Source organism: Carassius gibelio, chromosome A7 (assembly GCF_023724105.1).
Source record: "Carassius gibelio isolate Cgi1373 ecotype wild population from Czech Republic chromosome A7, carGib1.2-hapl.c, whole genome shotgun sequence".
NCBI classification, from domain to species: domain Eukaryota; kingdom Metazoa; phylum Chordata; class Actinopteri; order Cypriniformes; family Cyprinidae; genus Carassius; species Carassius gibelio.
In genome coordinates this window covers 5,939,590-5,956,834 of record NC_068377.1, presented here as the reverse complement: position 1 = coordinate 5,956,834, position 17,245 = coordinate 5,939,590, and the positions used below count along the sequence as shown (strand labels likewise).

Genomic DNA, 17,245 nt, shown 5'->3' with positions numbered 1-17,245 from the left:
GATTTGTCATTGATATTATTTTTTCTCTTTTCTCTCACAGTTTCTAAATACACTCTTTATGTACCCTGCACTCATATAAATCAAGATAAATTAATAAATCACCAAACGGATTATTGTTAAACAATCTAGAAGTTGGTTTCGCAGAGTTTTGCAGGCTCTCGTATTGATTTTATTTTATTTTTTTAATGTAATTCAATACATAAATAATAAATAAATAAATGACCAGAAACAAGTATTATTCCCAGCTGGACTGCAGCATCATGGTGATCAAACAGGGTGTAAGTTATAAACAGACCCCAGGAGAGGTATATATTCATCTTCCAGGGTGAGTCTAACTCTATCCCCTTGGAATGTGTCATGAGACTTCAGCAAGCATCTGTTCATGAAACAGTCCATGTGCATCTTATTGACTCTGTGTACACGTCTGCTGTTTCTTAAGATACAAGAGCCAAGATCTGCAAAATAAACAAATAAATAAACTTAGTTAACCTGTTAAAGTCTAGAGAGCTGTTTCGCTGTTCTATTTCATCCAGAGGGTTTATGTATATACTGTATCAAGTTTTTATATATATATATATATATATATATATATATATATATATATATATATATATATATATACACACACACCCACACCCACACATATGCACAATAAAAAGTATATACTGTGTATTATTAGATTTTGAACTTGACAGATCCTTCATTTGCAAAAGTTCACACAGGTCATTTTTATATTGAGTGTGTTTAAGAATATAGTTCTGTCAGGAACACTTTCATCAAAGATGATTGACAATTAACAAACGGTTTGGATTGGCGATATGGTTCTGTTCTGGGCAAGAATTCCATGTGCATCCATGCAGCTTAGCATGGATAAGAGCAGGGGGAGTACTGATATCCCCTTAGGGTAAACAGAACAGAACCAACATAAATGTTTTGCAGATATTATTAATTTTCAGTAATTTAATTTACACATTTTTTTAAATGAGTCTGATTTAAAGGGGAATCAGAATGCCAAATCCTGACTGAACAAGAAGAGGAGCTGGGGATAGAGGAGTGTAATTAGCTATATTGAGCAAAGCAAAAGCTGCTGATAATACTAAAGGACCTCATATATGGATGCTGTGATAGGCGTCGGATCCCTATAGGTAGACATGACTCAAAATGACATGACATGACAGAACTAAGGCTACGCTTGATTTGTATAAACGGTCCCACTTTAGTTTGGGTACCAATTCTCACTATTAACTAACTACTTAACTACAAAGTTTACATCGATAACTCCTGATTTGCTGTTTAATTAATAGTTGGTAAGGTAGCTATTAGGTTTAGGCTCTAAGGGGTCTAAAATATGGTCATGCAGAATAAGGCCTTAATACGTGCTTTATAAGTACTAATAAACATCCAATATGGTAGTAATATGCATGCTAATAGTAATATATAATAGTGACTAGAATTATTATTCAAATAAATTAGAATTAAAATATATAGTATTAAAATAAATTAGAATAAAAATAAAGTGCTAAAGTAGGAACATATAGGGCCCTATAATACACCCTGCGCAATGCAACGCAAGTGTGTTTGCTAGTTTCAGTCCGGCGCCGTTCGAATTTTGAAAAAAAAAAGGTGTGTTCAGGCGCATTTCTGGTGCATTGCTATTTTACAGAGCTAAAAATAAACTGCGCCATAGACCAACTCAAACCTGGTCTAAAGTCTGGCGCAATGTTTTTTCTCTAGCGTGTTAGTATAGGATGGTCCGCAACACACGTACACACTGCTTATTAAACACAGGGATGCACAGCAGCACACAAACATGCCAAAAATTTAAGGATTGCAATGCATAAGAATTTTTTGTAGGAATTGGAATATATGCCTGGGAATATATATTTATTCCCAGGCATCGCATGTATCAGAATTAGGCTATCTGTTTGCTCGCACACGAGCAGCTCTGTTTCATCTTGGAGATGCGTTCTGTCTTTGCCCTTGCCAAATTCCGCCATGTAAATTAGCAAATCCGTCATGGTACGAGCACAACTGGCTCTTAAAGGGAATGGAAGATGAGACTCTGATTGGTTTATTACACGTTACATCCAAAAAACACCCATTACTCATTAAGAGAATAGGGACAACCCGTTTAGACCATGTGCCCGGGCATGCCAATCATTTTTCCGTCGTTAAAATAGCAAAAGTGGATTTGGACACGCACTGAGTGCACCTGCGCTGTGCGCTTTACACTTTGCATAAAATAGGGCCCATAACCTTAATAACATTTTAAGTGAAGGTTAGTGAAAATTTAATTAATATTAAATGATGAAATGAACAATTAAAAATTTTTATTTTCAAAATACTTCAGCCAGTATTGTACTTTTTGTGTAACTCTGATGTGTTTTTTGGTGTTTATTAATGTAATTTCATTATGCATTTGTCTAGATCAGAATGTTTGTGTCAAGTTTACAATTGTTAATGAAAATGAACGAAAAAACTAAAACTAGGTGAGGAAAACAATTGTCGTTAACTGAAATAAAAATAAAAACGAGGCATTACAAAAAAAAACGATAACTAACCAAAACTGTAATGTGTGTTTGGCAAAACTAACTAAAATAAAATAATAGATTAAATGTCCTTAGTTTTCATCTTTGTCTTTAAAGTTTTTTATTTTTATTTTTTATTATTATTTGTTATTTGTCATGTTCTCCCTGATAATCCGACAGAAAAGTTTTATGCAATGTTACTGGTTTTATATTTGAATGAATATTTTCTAAAATTGTATGATGTTTTTGTTGAGTTATTATTACACAATACTTTTTCTGACCTTATGGAATCTTGCCCCTGACAAATAACCCAAATCACAAAAAAGACTAAAACTAATAAAAACTAAACTAAAACTAAGCATTTTCAACAAATAAAAACTAAACTAAACTAGAAAACAACCTTTAAAATGAATAAAATCTAAACTGAATTTGAAAACAAAGTCAAAATGAAATAAAAATAAAAACTAATGGAAAATGCAAAAGTATAATAACCCTGGTTTGTGTTGATGTTTTCAGAAGCTCTTTTCACTGGGAGCGGGGGACCGGCAGCTCATCCAGACCCCACTCAATGACACTCTGCCAGTCAGCGGGAAAAGTGTAGCGCTCCTCTTCCAACAGTTAGGTGGGTATCTGTGACTTTTATTGGTGTAGACCAGTAGTATACTGTATACAGTGAATATTTTATAGGATACTTCTTCCATGTCAGTTCTGAACTAGTCTCTGATGCGTATTTATTTTATTTTTATTTTTTTTCCGTATTTGTGCAGATATGTCCTGTCCTTTGTAGTACCGCTTAATGTCCCTTCCTGTAAACATGTTTTGTACAGAGAAGTAATATGAGAATAATAGAGGAGAACAAGGGCAATTTAAACTTTTTTTGTAACATAACATTTCCAGACAACTCGAATACAACAACATATCTATACGTGTGTGTGTGTGTTCTTGTTTTTTTTTAACATATCAGGACACAACTCTGTATAATGAGATGGGTATGACACAGGTATTACAAGGAGAAGGTGACTTATAAGGACATAACCCATATCCCCATTTTTCAAAACGCTTATAAATCATACAGAATGAAATTTTTTGAGAAAGTAAAAATGCACAAAGTTTCCTGTGAGGGTTAGGTGTAGGGCCATAGGAAAAAAACAGTTTGTATAGTATAAAAACCATAACGCCTATGGGATGTCCCCACTTTGCACAAAAACAAACGTGTGTGTGTGTGTGTGTGTGTGTATTTGTATATATATGAGGGGCTGTACAAGCCATAATTCATTCTGGCACTCTCACACACATACATTCTCCATTCACATAAATATATTCTTGCTTTCACACACATACATTCTCCATTCACATACATACAACCTATTGAATATTGCACATGCGTGACTGAACGTATCACCCCTGAGACGACTCGTTCTTCCCGAGTCACATTAAAGACAAAATAAACGAATCGTTCAAGAACGACACATCACTATAGTCTAGCACTGAGTTATTGCTGCACGTAGAGCTGCAATTGAAAAATAAATAAGTAAATAAAATTCTAAAATAAATAAACCGCTATGAGTCTTGAGTTATTTAAATAATATAAAGATATCGCTGTCCCTAACTTGCAACCTCCCACTTAATTCACTTCCTAAATTAAATCTATCTATCGTCTATCTGGCAACACGACTGAGGCTGAGCTCGCATCCTTAATCACAACTCACTCAAAGGACGAGGCCATGTAACCTTTTCACGATGACAATGTTTATTTATTTATTTTTTAAAACCCAGATAGCTTGCTGAAATACTTGAAATACGACTGCCTCATCTGCATCAGCTATGCTGATCAATACCTGTACCAGTGAGCCTGATTGCGCCTAACCTGCCTTCCGTTTCAACTATAGTTCTTCCGTTTCAACTAAACGCATTCCGTTTCCACTATACTCCTTCCATTTCAACTAAACGCCTTACGTTTCCACTATACTCCTTCTGTTTCAACTAAACGCCTTCCGTTTCAACTAAACGCCTTCTGTTTCCACTATACTCCTTCCGTTTCAACTAAACGCCTTCTGTTTCCACTATACTCCTTCCGTTTCAACTAAACGCCTTCTGTTTCCACTATACTCCTTCCGTTTCCACTAAACGCCTTCTGTTTCCACTATACTCCATCCGTTTCAACTAAACGCCTTCCGTTTCCACTATACTCCTTCCGTTTCAACGAAACGCCTTCTGTTTCCACTATACTCCTTCCGTTTCAACTAAACGCCTTCCGTTTCCACTATACTCCTTCCGTTTCCACTAAACGCCTTCTATTTCAACTAAACGCCTTCCGTTTCCACTATACTCCTTCCGTTTCAACTAAACGCCTTCCGTTTCCACTATACGCCTTCCGTTTCCACTATACGTCTTCCGTTTCAACTAAACGCCTTCCGTTTCCACTATACGTCTTCCGTTTCAACTAAACGCCTTCCGTTTCCACTATACTCTCTCTCGAACATACATACATACATACTCTCTCTCTTACATACCGTATTTTTCGGACTATAAGTCGCACCTAAGTATAAGTCGCATCAGTCCAAAAATACGTCATGATGAGGAAAAAAACATATATAAGTCGCACTTATTTAGAACCAAGAACCAATAGAAAACATTACCATCTACAGCCGCGAGAGGGCGCTCTATGTCTTCAGTGTAGACTACAGGAGCACTGAGCAGCTGTAGACGGTAATGTTTTTTATTGGTTCATTTCTCTTGGTTCATTTCTCTGGGTTCATGTCAAATTAATTTTGATAAGTCGCACCTAACTATAAGTCGCAGGACCAGCCAAACTATGAAAAAAGTGTGACTTATAGTCCGGAAAATAGGTACATTCTTAGAGTAGAAATATATGTATTTGTAAGGAGAATGTATCTGTGTGTAAAAGCAAAAATAAATGCATATGAAAGGAGAATGTATGTGTGTGTGAGAGTAGAAATGTATGCATGTGTGAGAAGAATGTAAGTGTGTGAAAGCAAGAATATATGTATGTGAAAGGAGAATGTAAGTGTGTGGAATCAAGAATATATGTATATTAATGGAGAATGTAAGTGTGTGAAAGCAAGAATATATGTATGTGAATGGAGAATGTAAGTGTGTGAAAGCAAGAATATATGTATGTGAAAGAAGAATGTAAGTGTGTGAGAGTGCCAGAATGAGAATATGAATGTCATATATATATATATATATATATATATATATATATATATATATATATATATATATATATATATATATATATATATATATATATATATATATATATATATATATATATATATATATATATAATATATATATATATATATATATGTTTTTTACAGGACTTTCTTATGCTCATCAAGGCTGCATTTATTTGATCAAAAATTCAGGAAAAAAATTTAAATTGTGACATTATAACAATTTCAACAATTTTATGAATCCTTTTGTATTTATGAAAACAAAAGGATTCATAAAAATTCTTCTTAAGAAATAAGTTCTTAAGAATGTCCTTGAGTGCAATTCTTGAAAAATTCTTAAGAAACTTTTTTTTTTCTTAAGAAGAAAATAACAGTCTTTATCAGACTGAATACATGGCTGAAGATGCAATGATAAACATTTATAAACTTATATTATGTGTACATTATTTTTGGCTTCGCGTTTTTAATGCGCGGATATTTGAATAGTTTACAGAGCCTGTCTCAAGCTGCAGCGATCGGATTCATTCATTCTTGTGTTGTTTTTGCACTCTCTTCCGAGTGAACACTTCTGGTATGCTTGTTGTTTATGATGATTTTTAAGAATATTATTTTCAAGAATTTGAATTCTTCTTAAGTTTTTATCTTAAGAAACAATGATAAGAACATTCTTAAGAAGAAATCTAAATATTTTCATCTTTTTTCTTAAGTTAAAAAATAAAAAGAAGATTAAGAATGTTTTGTGAATCCGGCCCCAAAGTTAATTTCAGCCATTAAATCAAATGGGAGACATGCCAAATAATATTAATAATAATAATAAAAAACTTCATTCATTTGTTTTCATTTCAGCTCTTTCACTCACTATAATATAATTGCTGATGGAAACATTTGTATTCAGTTTGAAGAATGAAGTACATAAAAAAATCCTGTTGACAGATTTGATTTGATTTGAAGTCTGTTTTCCCATTTGCATATTACTTGATGTAGCACAACTGTAATTAAGTCACATTGGCTGCAGCTTCGTTCTGTATGCAGAAAAGCTAAAGTAAAAGCATGTTTTGTTTTTTTTCTCAAAGAGCTTTCACAATCTATGAATGCACAAATGGTTTTTGAAAGGGTACAGTGATTAGTTAAATGTGTCAGATTTTGAAACACAAAGGCAAAAAAAATTAATTCATGACATACACAGTTTTAATTGAGTAAGATGAAAATAAGTTGCATATTGTGAAAGAATTATGTTGCATGGCAGTCTTAAGTAGTGACCTGCAGAGGAATGTACTAATGGTGCATGTCCTGTCCCATGTTCAGCTGGAATACAGCACGTAGCATTTAGACAGATGTGCACGCATTATAACAGATTGCATTATGTCGTACTATCAGCTGCAAATCAGTCTGAGACTAATTAACACCACATTAACGTCCTTAAGGCCATTTGTCAGCATGTAAGATTAAACTTTTCAAATTGAACAAACAGAGCACATTTTCAAAATCTGTCAAATAAAATCAGAATATTTAATTTGGCACTCAGTGTGTTCTTCACCTTGTGTTTTGCAACTGGAAGTATTTTTACCCTTTTCCACATTTTACCCGTTTCGTGTCATATAATATCGTCTATTTTATAATTCTATAGTGTACTATTTTTAGTATTGGTCATGATTTATTTTGGCCAGAATTTGACTTGAACTATTTAACTTCGAAGGGGACTAATTTGGAGATTTTCATTACAGTCCACTGAGGTTTTTTCATTTTTAAAGAATTTATGTAGCTTTCTGATTAATGATCCTCATCCTCAACAATCCCCAAGAGTTTCTGTCAGGGTGCGTACTAGACAGAGGACTCAGAAGCAGAGTAGAGAAAAGGAGAATCTTTATTCTCGCCACAAAATAATATAAACAATAATAAAATGCTCTGGCGCACACAGTGATCTTCGAGCTGGCCGGCACACTGCGGACCACTCGCGCTGTCGGATCTCCGAACTACGGATCCTTAGACGGGAAAACAGAAGGTGAGACTGAGACTTGGAACCATACAAAGCATGGACAAAGACAAAACAATCTACTCATGACGACAGACAGAAAAGCAGAGACATATAAGGGAGTGGGGGAACGAGCGACAGGTGTGGTAGAATCAGCTCGTGATCTGCACAACCCCACCAAGATCAGCGCTGATTGCCCAGACCACGAGCTACCGAACAGACAGGACAGCACAGACCGCAGGGGAAGCTGAGATGGCACCCTGCACCGTGACAGTACGCCCCACCTCAGGGACGCCTCCTGGTGTCCCCGAAGGACTCACCATGACGCTGATGAAATTGATCAATGAGAGCGCGATCCAGAATATTGCGAGCCGTAATCCAGCATCTCTCTTCCGGACCATAACCCTCCCAGTCTACCAGATATTGATGACCTCTACACCTACGCCTCACATCAATGAGCCGCCGTACCGCATTGGCAGGCGACCCCTCGATGAGCCTCGGAGGCGGAGGGAAAGAGGTCAGGCGCAGAAGCGGGGAGCGAAAGGCGAGTTTAATCTTAGAAACTTGGAACACCTGGTGGATCCTTCTAAACTGAGGGGGCAATTTGAGCTGTACAGACACCGGACTAAGCACCTTGGGGATGATAAACGGTCCAACAAATTTGGGTCCCAGTTTATGTGAGGGCAGACTGAAGTAAATTTCCTTAGTAGACAACCAGACTCTCTGACCACACACGTAAAGTGGGGGCTTAGTACAGTGACGGTCCGCCGATGCCTTGTTCCTGTCGCCAGTCCGAGTGAGGGCTTCTCTGGCAATCCTCCAAGTATGGATGCATCTCTGAATAAATGCATGCGCGGAGGGAAAAACTGCATCAGATTCTTGAGAGGGGAATAGAGGTGGCTGGTAGCCTAAACAGCACTGGAAGGGAGACAAACCTGTAGATGAAGCCGGGAAGGAGTTATGCACATACTCTACCATGGTCAACCTGGAACTCCAAGATGACAGTTCAGCAGACGCCACACAGCGCAGGACTCTCTCCAAATCTTGGTTTGCACGCTCGGCCTGACCATTAGTCTGTCGGTGATAACCGGAAGATAGGCTCGCAGTCACCCCCAGCTGTCGACAGAACTCTGTCCAAAACCTAGCCACAAACATGGTTTCTGCCAGAAACCACGTTCACCGGGAGGCCATGTTTACGGAAAACATGATCTAAGACCTTAGTCGCTGTCTCCCTCGCTGATGGCAATTTGAGGAAGGGAATAAAATGGACTGCCTTTGAGAAACTGTCCACCACAGTGAGAACTACCATCTTGCCCCTAGATGGAGGCAAGCCAGTCACAAAGTCCATCGCTATGTGTGACCATGGCTGCGAAGGGACCGACAACGGCTGAAGTAGCCCTGCTGGGGGTCGATTGGATCCCTTACCCTCAGCACAAATCGGACAGGCTGACACAAACCGTCGAGCATCCTGCGCCACGGACAGCCACCAAAAATGCTTCTTGATTAACCTACAAGTACGATTCCCTCCAGGGTGGCAAGCTAGACTAGAAGAGTGGCCCCACTGAAGAACGTTAGTTCGGACTGACTCTGGTACAAAGAGCAGACCCTCTGGTCATCCAGTGGGAACAGAAGCATCGCGTAGTGCCACTCAAACCTTGGACTCCACCCCCCAGGTGACAGCAGCCACAACCCGTTTGGGATGCAAAATGGCCACTGGGAGGGTGGGACTAGCCTCAGCCTCAAAAACCCGCAACAGCACGTCAGGTTTACCATTCTTAGAGCCCGGGCGATAAGAAATGGTAAACCTGAAACGCCCAAAAAATAATGCCCAGCAAGCCTGCCTAGAATTTATTCTCTTGGCGGTGCGAATGTACTCAAGATTCTTATGATCAGTCCAAACGATAAACAGAAATTGCGCAACCTGTAACCAGTGACGCCACTCCTCCAGGGCCAGCTTGACAGCTAGTAACTCCCTATTCCCAATGTCATAGTTCCATTCTTCGGGGGTTAAACGATGAGAAAAGAAGGTGCAGGGATGTATTTTCTCGTTCAAAGTTGATCTTTGAGACAAAACTGCCCCAACCCCCATCTCTGACGCATCCACCTCCGCAATGAACTGACGAGATGGGTCAGGGGTCGTTAAAATGGGGTCCGAAATAAAACGACTCTTAAAGGGTTAGTTCGCCCAAAAATGAAAATTATGTCATTAATAACTCACCCATATGCTGTTCCAAACATGTAAGACCTCCTTTTATCTTCGGAACACAGTTTAAGATATTTTAGATTTAGTCCGAGAGCTCTCAGTCCCTCCATTGAAGCTGTGTGTACGGTACACTGTCCATGTCCAGAAAGGTAAGAAAAACATCATCAAAGTAGTCCATGTGACATCAGTTGGAATTTTTTGAAGCATCGAAAATACATTTTGGTCCAAAAATAGCAAAAACGATGACTTGATTCAGCATTGTCTTCTCTTCCGTGTCTGTTGTGAGAGAGAGTTCAAATCAAAACAGTCTGGATATCCGGTTCGCGAACTAATCATTCAGTTCACCAAATCGAACTGAATCATAGGGGTGTGACGGTTAGTATATAACCGTGAGACCGACGGTTATAGTTGAACACCGTCATTAGAACTCTATAACCGCCAAAACCGTGTCATTAAAATATTTTTTACAATCATTTTTTATCAAAAATTATTTTCATTTTTTAGATAAGATCATAAGATGCGCAATATATCGGGAGACATGGTTTTTACCACTTAATGAAGTTTTGTAAATCGTCAGACATGATATTTACCACTTCATAAAATTTTGCTTTGTAGAAAACCTTTCTTAAAAACTAATTTCGTTTTGTACAAATTTTATCTTAATTTTAATAAATGTTTCATCAACCAATTGCATGTATTTTAATAAATAAAAAGCAAGTAAAGCAGACAATGATAACCGTGACATGGAAGCACCAGCGCGCCGCGTTCACTTGCACTGCGACCTAGAGCACATCTCATCGTAAATGAAACTCAGCGTAGGCCTATGCCTCATACTTTAGCATTAAATATCTTTGCTGCATCCTTTCTAGAACAGACAATGGCTTTTTTTTTGCGGCTCGCATCAGCAAAGCATTGCATCGCCATAGACCGCAAAACAAGCAGCGCATGGCGGGCGGGTGCGGCTTTGAAATTTGCTCTATGATTTCCATGAAGCAAAAAACGAGGACGGAATCTCGAAATCCAGTCATGAAAATGAAACTTGCATTTTAATATGGACAGTCATGGAATTTGCCAAAGTTAGCATACAATAATCAAATCAAATCTCCATATGGACCAGTATCTGTAAATGTTAAGCCGCAAAAGTTGTTAAAAATATAAATCCGTGTTCTGCGCGTCTCTGTGTGAATTAATGAATGGCAGAGACGTGCAGGTTTGTTTACTACATAGACTGAAGCGCATGACGCTTGCATTAATTTCAGCATCTGAGCTTCAGAGTTCTCTCTCCTTCAAGCGATCTGAACTTTTCAGCTAATCTCAATGGACACACAGCGCACCTGTATTTGACACTCCGTAAACTCTTTGTGAAGGCGCACGACTCACCGTCACTTTACTGATAGCGCTGTTTCTCACACATGCAAAGAGAGAGAGAACGTGAGTCTTACCACGCTTAAACAACACGCTATATGTAAACTATTCTTTGTTGTCTTCTCCTGTCAAAATAATGGATTAAATTTAGAAATATTCATATTCATTTTCGAACAAGCAGAAGACATACCAGTTTCTCCGGTAGTGGGCGGAGCTAATGGGCAAATGGCAATGGCTTTTTTTTTGCGGCTCGCCCCTTTGCATCACCCTGCCACAGGGCATGCCGCTACCACGTGACCCGCCTCACCGCAGTATAGACAGAGCTGATTATCCAAATGATGGCCTCGCTCTCCTATTGTCAGCCGTGCTCTCCCAATCTGCATAGGGTCCTCCTCCGGGAGGATGCGGCATTGAGACATCGTGTCACATGCTGCTCCATACGGGACCCCGGTGACATGTTCATGGGGAATCCCCTCTCTACGTTGCTGAGAACGGAGAGTAATCCGGTCGTCGACCCGAATGGCAAGGTCGATAAGCCCATCCAAGCCAGGGGGCAGCTCTGGTGAATAGATCTCGTCCTTCACCTGCTCAGCCAGGCCGTGGAGGAAGTGATCCCAGAGAGCTTTCTCATTCCAGCTGCAAGACGCGGCGAGCGTGCGGAACTGAATGGAGAAACCGGACATCGACTGCTCTCTCTGCTTCAATACCGCATGCCGAGTGGTCAAACACCTTGCGCAGCTCCCTCGAGAATGCCTCAAACGACACACAACATGCTTGCTGTCCCACATAGCCGTTCCCCACTCTCTCGCTTGACCAACTAAGAGAGTGATGACGAACGCCACCCTGGATTGCTCCGTGGGGAAACAGGAAGGCTAGAGAGTAAAAGTCAGCGAGCACTGGGACAGAAATGACCGACATGAGTTGGGCTCACCCGAGTGTGGAGCGAGTGGATTGAGTCGCGGTTCCACGTGGCGAGGAACAGGTGGTACAGACAGGCCGGGACAGGCGGGGCAGCCGAAGGGCTGGCCTGCAACTGGTCAAGCCATTCGGCTAGCTGGTTGAGTTGGAGAGAGATCTCCGAGTAGGCGTGACAAGAAGCTGCGATTTCCTCCTGCTGTCGACCCAGAAGAGAGCCCTGCTGCAGAAGAGCTTGGCACAGCTCCGTTTCCTCTGCTGAATCCATTTATGGTGAGTAGATTCTGTCAGGGTGCGTACTAGACAGAGGACTCAGAAGCAGAGTAGAGAAAAGGAGAATCTTTATTCTCGCCACAAAATAACATAAACAATAATAAAATGCTCTGGCGCACACAGAGATCTCCGAGCTGGACGGCACACTGCGGACCACTCGCACTGCCGGATCTCCGAACTACGGATCCTTAGACGGAAAAACAGAAGGTGAGACTGAGACTTGGAACCATACAAAGCATGGACAAAGACAAAACATGGGCAAAGACAAATCTACTCACGATGACAGAAAGAAAAGCAGAGACATATAAGGGAGTAGGGGAATGAGCGACCGGTGGGGAAGAATCAGCTCGTGATCTGCACAACCCCACCACGATCAGCACTGATTGCCCAGACCACGAGCTACCGAACAGACAGGACAACACAGACCGCAGGGGAAGCTGAGACAGCACCCTGCACCGTGACAGTTTCTTAATAAACCTTTTGACCCTTAAAGCAGCATGGTGTTTTTGATTCGAGCAACAGTCGCCTTGTCATCTTAAAGGGTGAATCTCACTAAGCTCGTCAAGAACAAGATCAATATTTCACCTCAAAATCTTATTGCCCCAAACAGGAAAAAGCATTTTAAAATTATGCTCATTCTTACTACTGACTACTTACATAAATATATATACATTTATAAAAAAAATAAATAAAAAAAAAAAAAAATATATATATATATATATATGAGAGAGAGACCACATTCAAGTAAAAGATAAAAACAATCTTTTGTTTTCCAAGATGTATCAAGACATCTTTGAGAAACAAACAACCTTCCTAGATTCCTGTCTAGATCATTTGTACCTGCTTTTCATACTGCAATAGAAAGTTTACAAGTGGGTTTGTAAGAAGGCTGAGTCTTTGACCCAGCAGAGGAGAAAACACCATCCCAAATACCATTCTGAGTGCATGGTCTCTGATAAGAGCATCATGTCAATGTCTCATTCTCCCAGATACACAGCACTTCTGGGACTGATCTTAAGGTTACCCAAGCCTTTACTATCCCAGCAACATGCCGACCTACATGAGCATAAAAAATCTCATCTTGAACTCTGTATAATTTATGCTTATAAAAATGTCATTTTGAATTCTTTGTATAATTTATGCTCTACTTCATCTCCAATTTTGTCCTCTGTGAGTCAACAACAGTTTTATCAATGATCAGGCCTTTCTGGCTCAGATCTTGTCCTTGGTTAGACTGCATATTTTCAAATGAATCATGTCAACATTAGGGACCGATAAAAAGCTGCATTCTAAAATGCCGTTCTTGTCTGCCATTCATTTATGCTTTACCGGGGATTCACGCACTTGTTTAGTCTTTTGTGTGGCAATAATATCTTGAACATGACACTCAGCTTCAAGTGCTTTTCAAAAGTGGTTCCTTTCACAGGCTGTAAAAGGACATCATTGCCAATAACTTTATCCACACTTCCTTTGTCTTAGTGTGAGGCCTGTCTGCGTGGCCATCTGTGTAGTTTTAGGTTGCTTTAATCAATTTTTTTTATTAATTCTATAATCTTGGATAAAGTATAAAATAGTAATGGTCTTATAAAGTAGACAAATGAGCATCTTGCTCAAGGCTGCAGTGGAAGATTAATGTGATATTTAAAGGGATAGTTCTCCCAAAAATGAAAATTCGTCATAATTTACTCACCTTCAAGTTGTTTGTACCCAAACTGTTGACATTAGCCACTGACATCCATAGTATGGAATGGCTACCATCAACCATTTGGTTACCAGCATTCTTCAAAATATCTTCTTTTGTGTCCAACAGCTGAAATAAATTCATACAGGTTTAGAACAACTTGAGGATGAGTAAATGGTGACCAAATGTTAATTTTTGGTTAAACTATCCCTTTAAATACCATGTCTATAAAGCCAGATGCTCATTTGTCTACCTTTTAAGATCATAACTATTTTAGGCTTAATTTAATGATGTATCATTTAAAAAGATAAATTGATTAAAACAAGCTAATATTAAGTAACATACATTTTAGACACAATATTGTCAATATCCAGTTCCAATATCCAGGTGTTTTGTTCTTGAATAATTCAGCATTTTTTTTTAACAAATAGCAGTGATTTGGTTACCCATTACTAAAAATAGTAATTTACTATTAAGAATAAGAATCTATTCTAATAAGAATCAGCCATTTAGAATGAATAGGTTGAATGAATTAATCTTTTAGACTTGTTGCCACCTACTGGCGGTTTTAGTTTCATATTTAAAGTGAATTTTTTTTTTTTTTTTTGTGCAAAAGACTTAACTTTACTTTTAGTCATTATTTTATTTGGGTAGCACACAAATTCTGAATGCCTTTGGCAGAATTCAAATGAGCCATTTTAATATAGATTAATCTAGATTAATTCCAAGATTACACTGAGATTAATCTTGATTAAAAAAAATGTATCTACTGTATGCCCAACACTAATATAAATATATATATATATATATATATATATATATAGTTGCAGTTGTTAACATCTAAATGCCATTTCATATGCAGCTTCTATACCACCTCTGCAGTGCAAAGATGGATTTCGCTGATTTGATTTGATTGGTAACATCTCTATAATGTCTTATGCTCATTGAATTGAATAAATAAACAAATGAAAGGGGACACAGGTTAGAAAGCCTTTATAAAGGTTTTTTTTCTTTTTCTCAGTTTTTATCCTGCAAAGTGTCTTCCATTTTGGTGTTATAGAAATGTCCACCCTACCTAAAATAAAGGAGCATGTTGCCCATCATAAGGCTCAGTGTTTATTGTTTGCAGCTTTTTCTGTGGCTCTCTGTGCATAGGTCAGAAATGTGTAGCCGTTCCAAAAGATAAGTCAGTGTCACAATATCAGGAAGAGTTACTGGATGGCTTGCAAACAAGATTATGAAATGTGTTGTTGTATTTTTGGGGCAAAAGTTTGGGGAAAGTTCTGAAGAAACTATGTAGTCATAGCTGTAGGCACCCTAAAACCACTCAGAACATGACGATTCAGCATTCACAATGACTTACTGCGTCTCTAAAACAGGTCGAATGGAATGACAAGCATCGCAATGTTCTTAAATATTTCATCCTCTCTTTGCTCATTGTTGAACAGACAGTGTGAATTTTCATATCTTGTTCCTGTTTATTGGTGCATATCAGAATTTGACACAGACATAATGGGAACGCTGACCCCAACAGCGCTGCGGATGCGTCTGGTAATGGCTGGCTGTCTCCGTTTTTGCCAAGCTTGTGATTAATAGCCTCAGTGGTATGTTGATGACAAACAAAAACAGGAACTGTAAACTTTTATCTCTCGCTCTCTTCTTCGACTCCCGTTGAGGAGTTTGCTGTATAGTTTATGTCGCCGTTACATACTTGCCATTCTCAGGACTTTTGTCTATCATCATGATGGAGACAGATATGCAAATGAACTGCACCCGCTGATAGCATTGTTTATTTGCTTGCCTTCTTGGTGTTGTTTTAGCACCAGATTCACTGATGAAATTACGTAAAAGAATGGAGACAAGCCCAGATTTCCCAAGTCCCAGTTTGAACACATTGATAATGACCAGAGGCTTGTACATTATCTTGTTTATTTTGCAGCTACTTGCCAAATAAGATTAATTACTTTTATTATTTTACTTGTAGATTAACTTAAAAATCTTCCTAAAACAACAACTGTTTCTTATAACAGTAGCCCAAGAAACAAGATGAAGAGTTCAGAAATATATTATTATTTATTATTATTATTATTATTATTATTATTATTATTATTATTATTATTAACTTACAATCTTTTTAATGGACTGGTTAGCTAACATGTTTGGAAGGAACATCTATGCTAAGATGTAACATCTGTTTTATATCAATTTTTTTCCCTCTCTATTTCTCCTCGAAATTCTCTCCAGCTTTTTTGTTTATACTTAACGATAAAATTAATTCTGAATTTAGTTTTTAACTTGCTATTAATACTTAATTTAGTTTACTTGTATTACATTCAAACATTCATCATTGTTTCAAGCAGTAACAATCAATTCTTTATATAGCACTTTGTTTTATACTCACTATAAATAAATAAAACTAATAAGAAAACATACTGTTAGTTCTCTCTCGTCCAGCTTTTTGTTTTATACTCGCAATAAAGTTAATCTTGAATTTTATTTATTACTTTTTTTGAGGGCTTTTGTTTGTCCTCAATATGAGTCATTTATCATTTCATTATTATTCTTTTTTTATTTTTTTATTTAAACAGCAAAACAATGCTAAATGGTAATCTGTTAGTTCTCTCTCATCCAGCTTTTTGTTTTATACTTACAATAAAATAGAATTTTTTTTAATAAAAATAAGTGGCTTTTACTTGTCCTCAGTGGGTATCATTTATTATTTCGTAGAGTTTGCACTTTTATTACATTTAAATAATAATAAAAAAAGCTATACTAGAATAATCAAGATCTAGTATAATCTGAATAATAATAATGTTTTTTTGATATATTGCAGTATATTGTATTGATCAGTTTAAGTGTTGTTCTGTGAAGTAGCAGACAGTGTCCAGCTAATAATCTTTGAAGTGTTAGAAGTGGTTTAAAAAATGTATGAGTAATTGTGCGTTTGTGGTGTTTTTATATGTTCCAGGAATGCAGAATGTTCTTAGTCTCTTCTGTGCGGTTCTGACAGAGCACAAGGTTTTGTTCCACTCTTCCAGCTATCAGAGATTAGGAGAGGCCTGCCGTGCCTTAGAGTCCCTCATGTTTCCTCTTAAGTACAGGTGAGAC

At 38.0% G+C, this 17,245-nt stretch overlaps 1 protein-coding gene across 4 annotated transcripts in view; it reads left to right on the top strand.

Annotated features, from left to right (window-relative positions):
• Positions 1–17,245, top strand: part of LOC128016500 (myotubularin-related protein 13) — a 131,186-nt gene that overhangs the window by 47,392 nt on the left and 66,549 nt on the right. For all 4 annotated transcript variants that reach the window (XM_052601033.1, XM_052601035.1, XM_052601034.1 and 1 more), the window contains exons 6-7: positions 3,045–3,150; positions 17,106–17,238. In XM_052601033.1, coding sequence (XP_052456993.1) covers positions 3,045–3,150; positions 17,106–17,238 — 239 coding nt within the window. The remainder of the gene's footprint in view (positions 1–3,044; positions 3,151–17,105; positions 17,239–17,245) is intronic.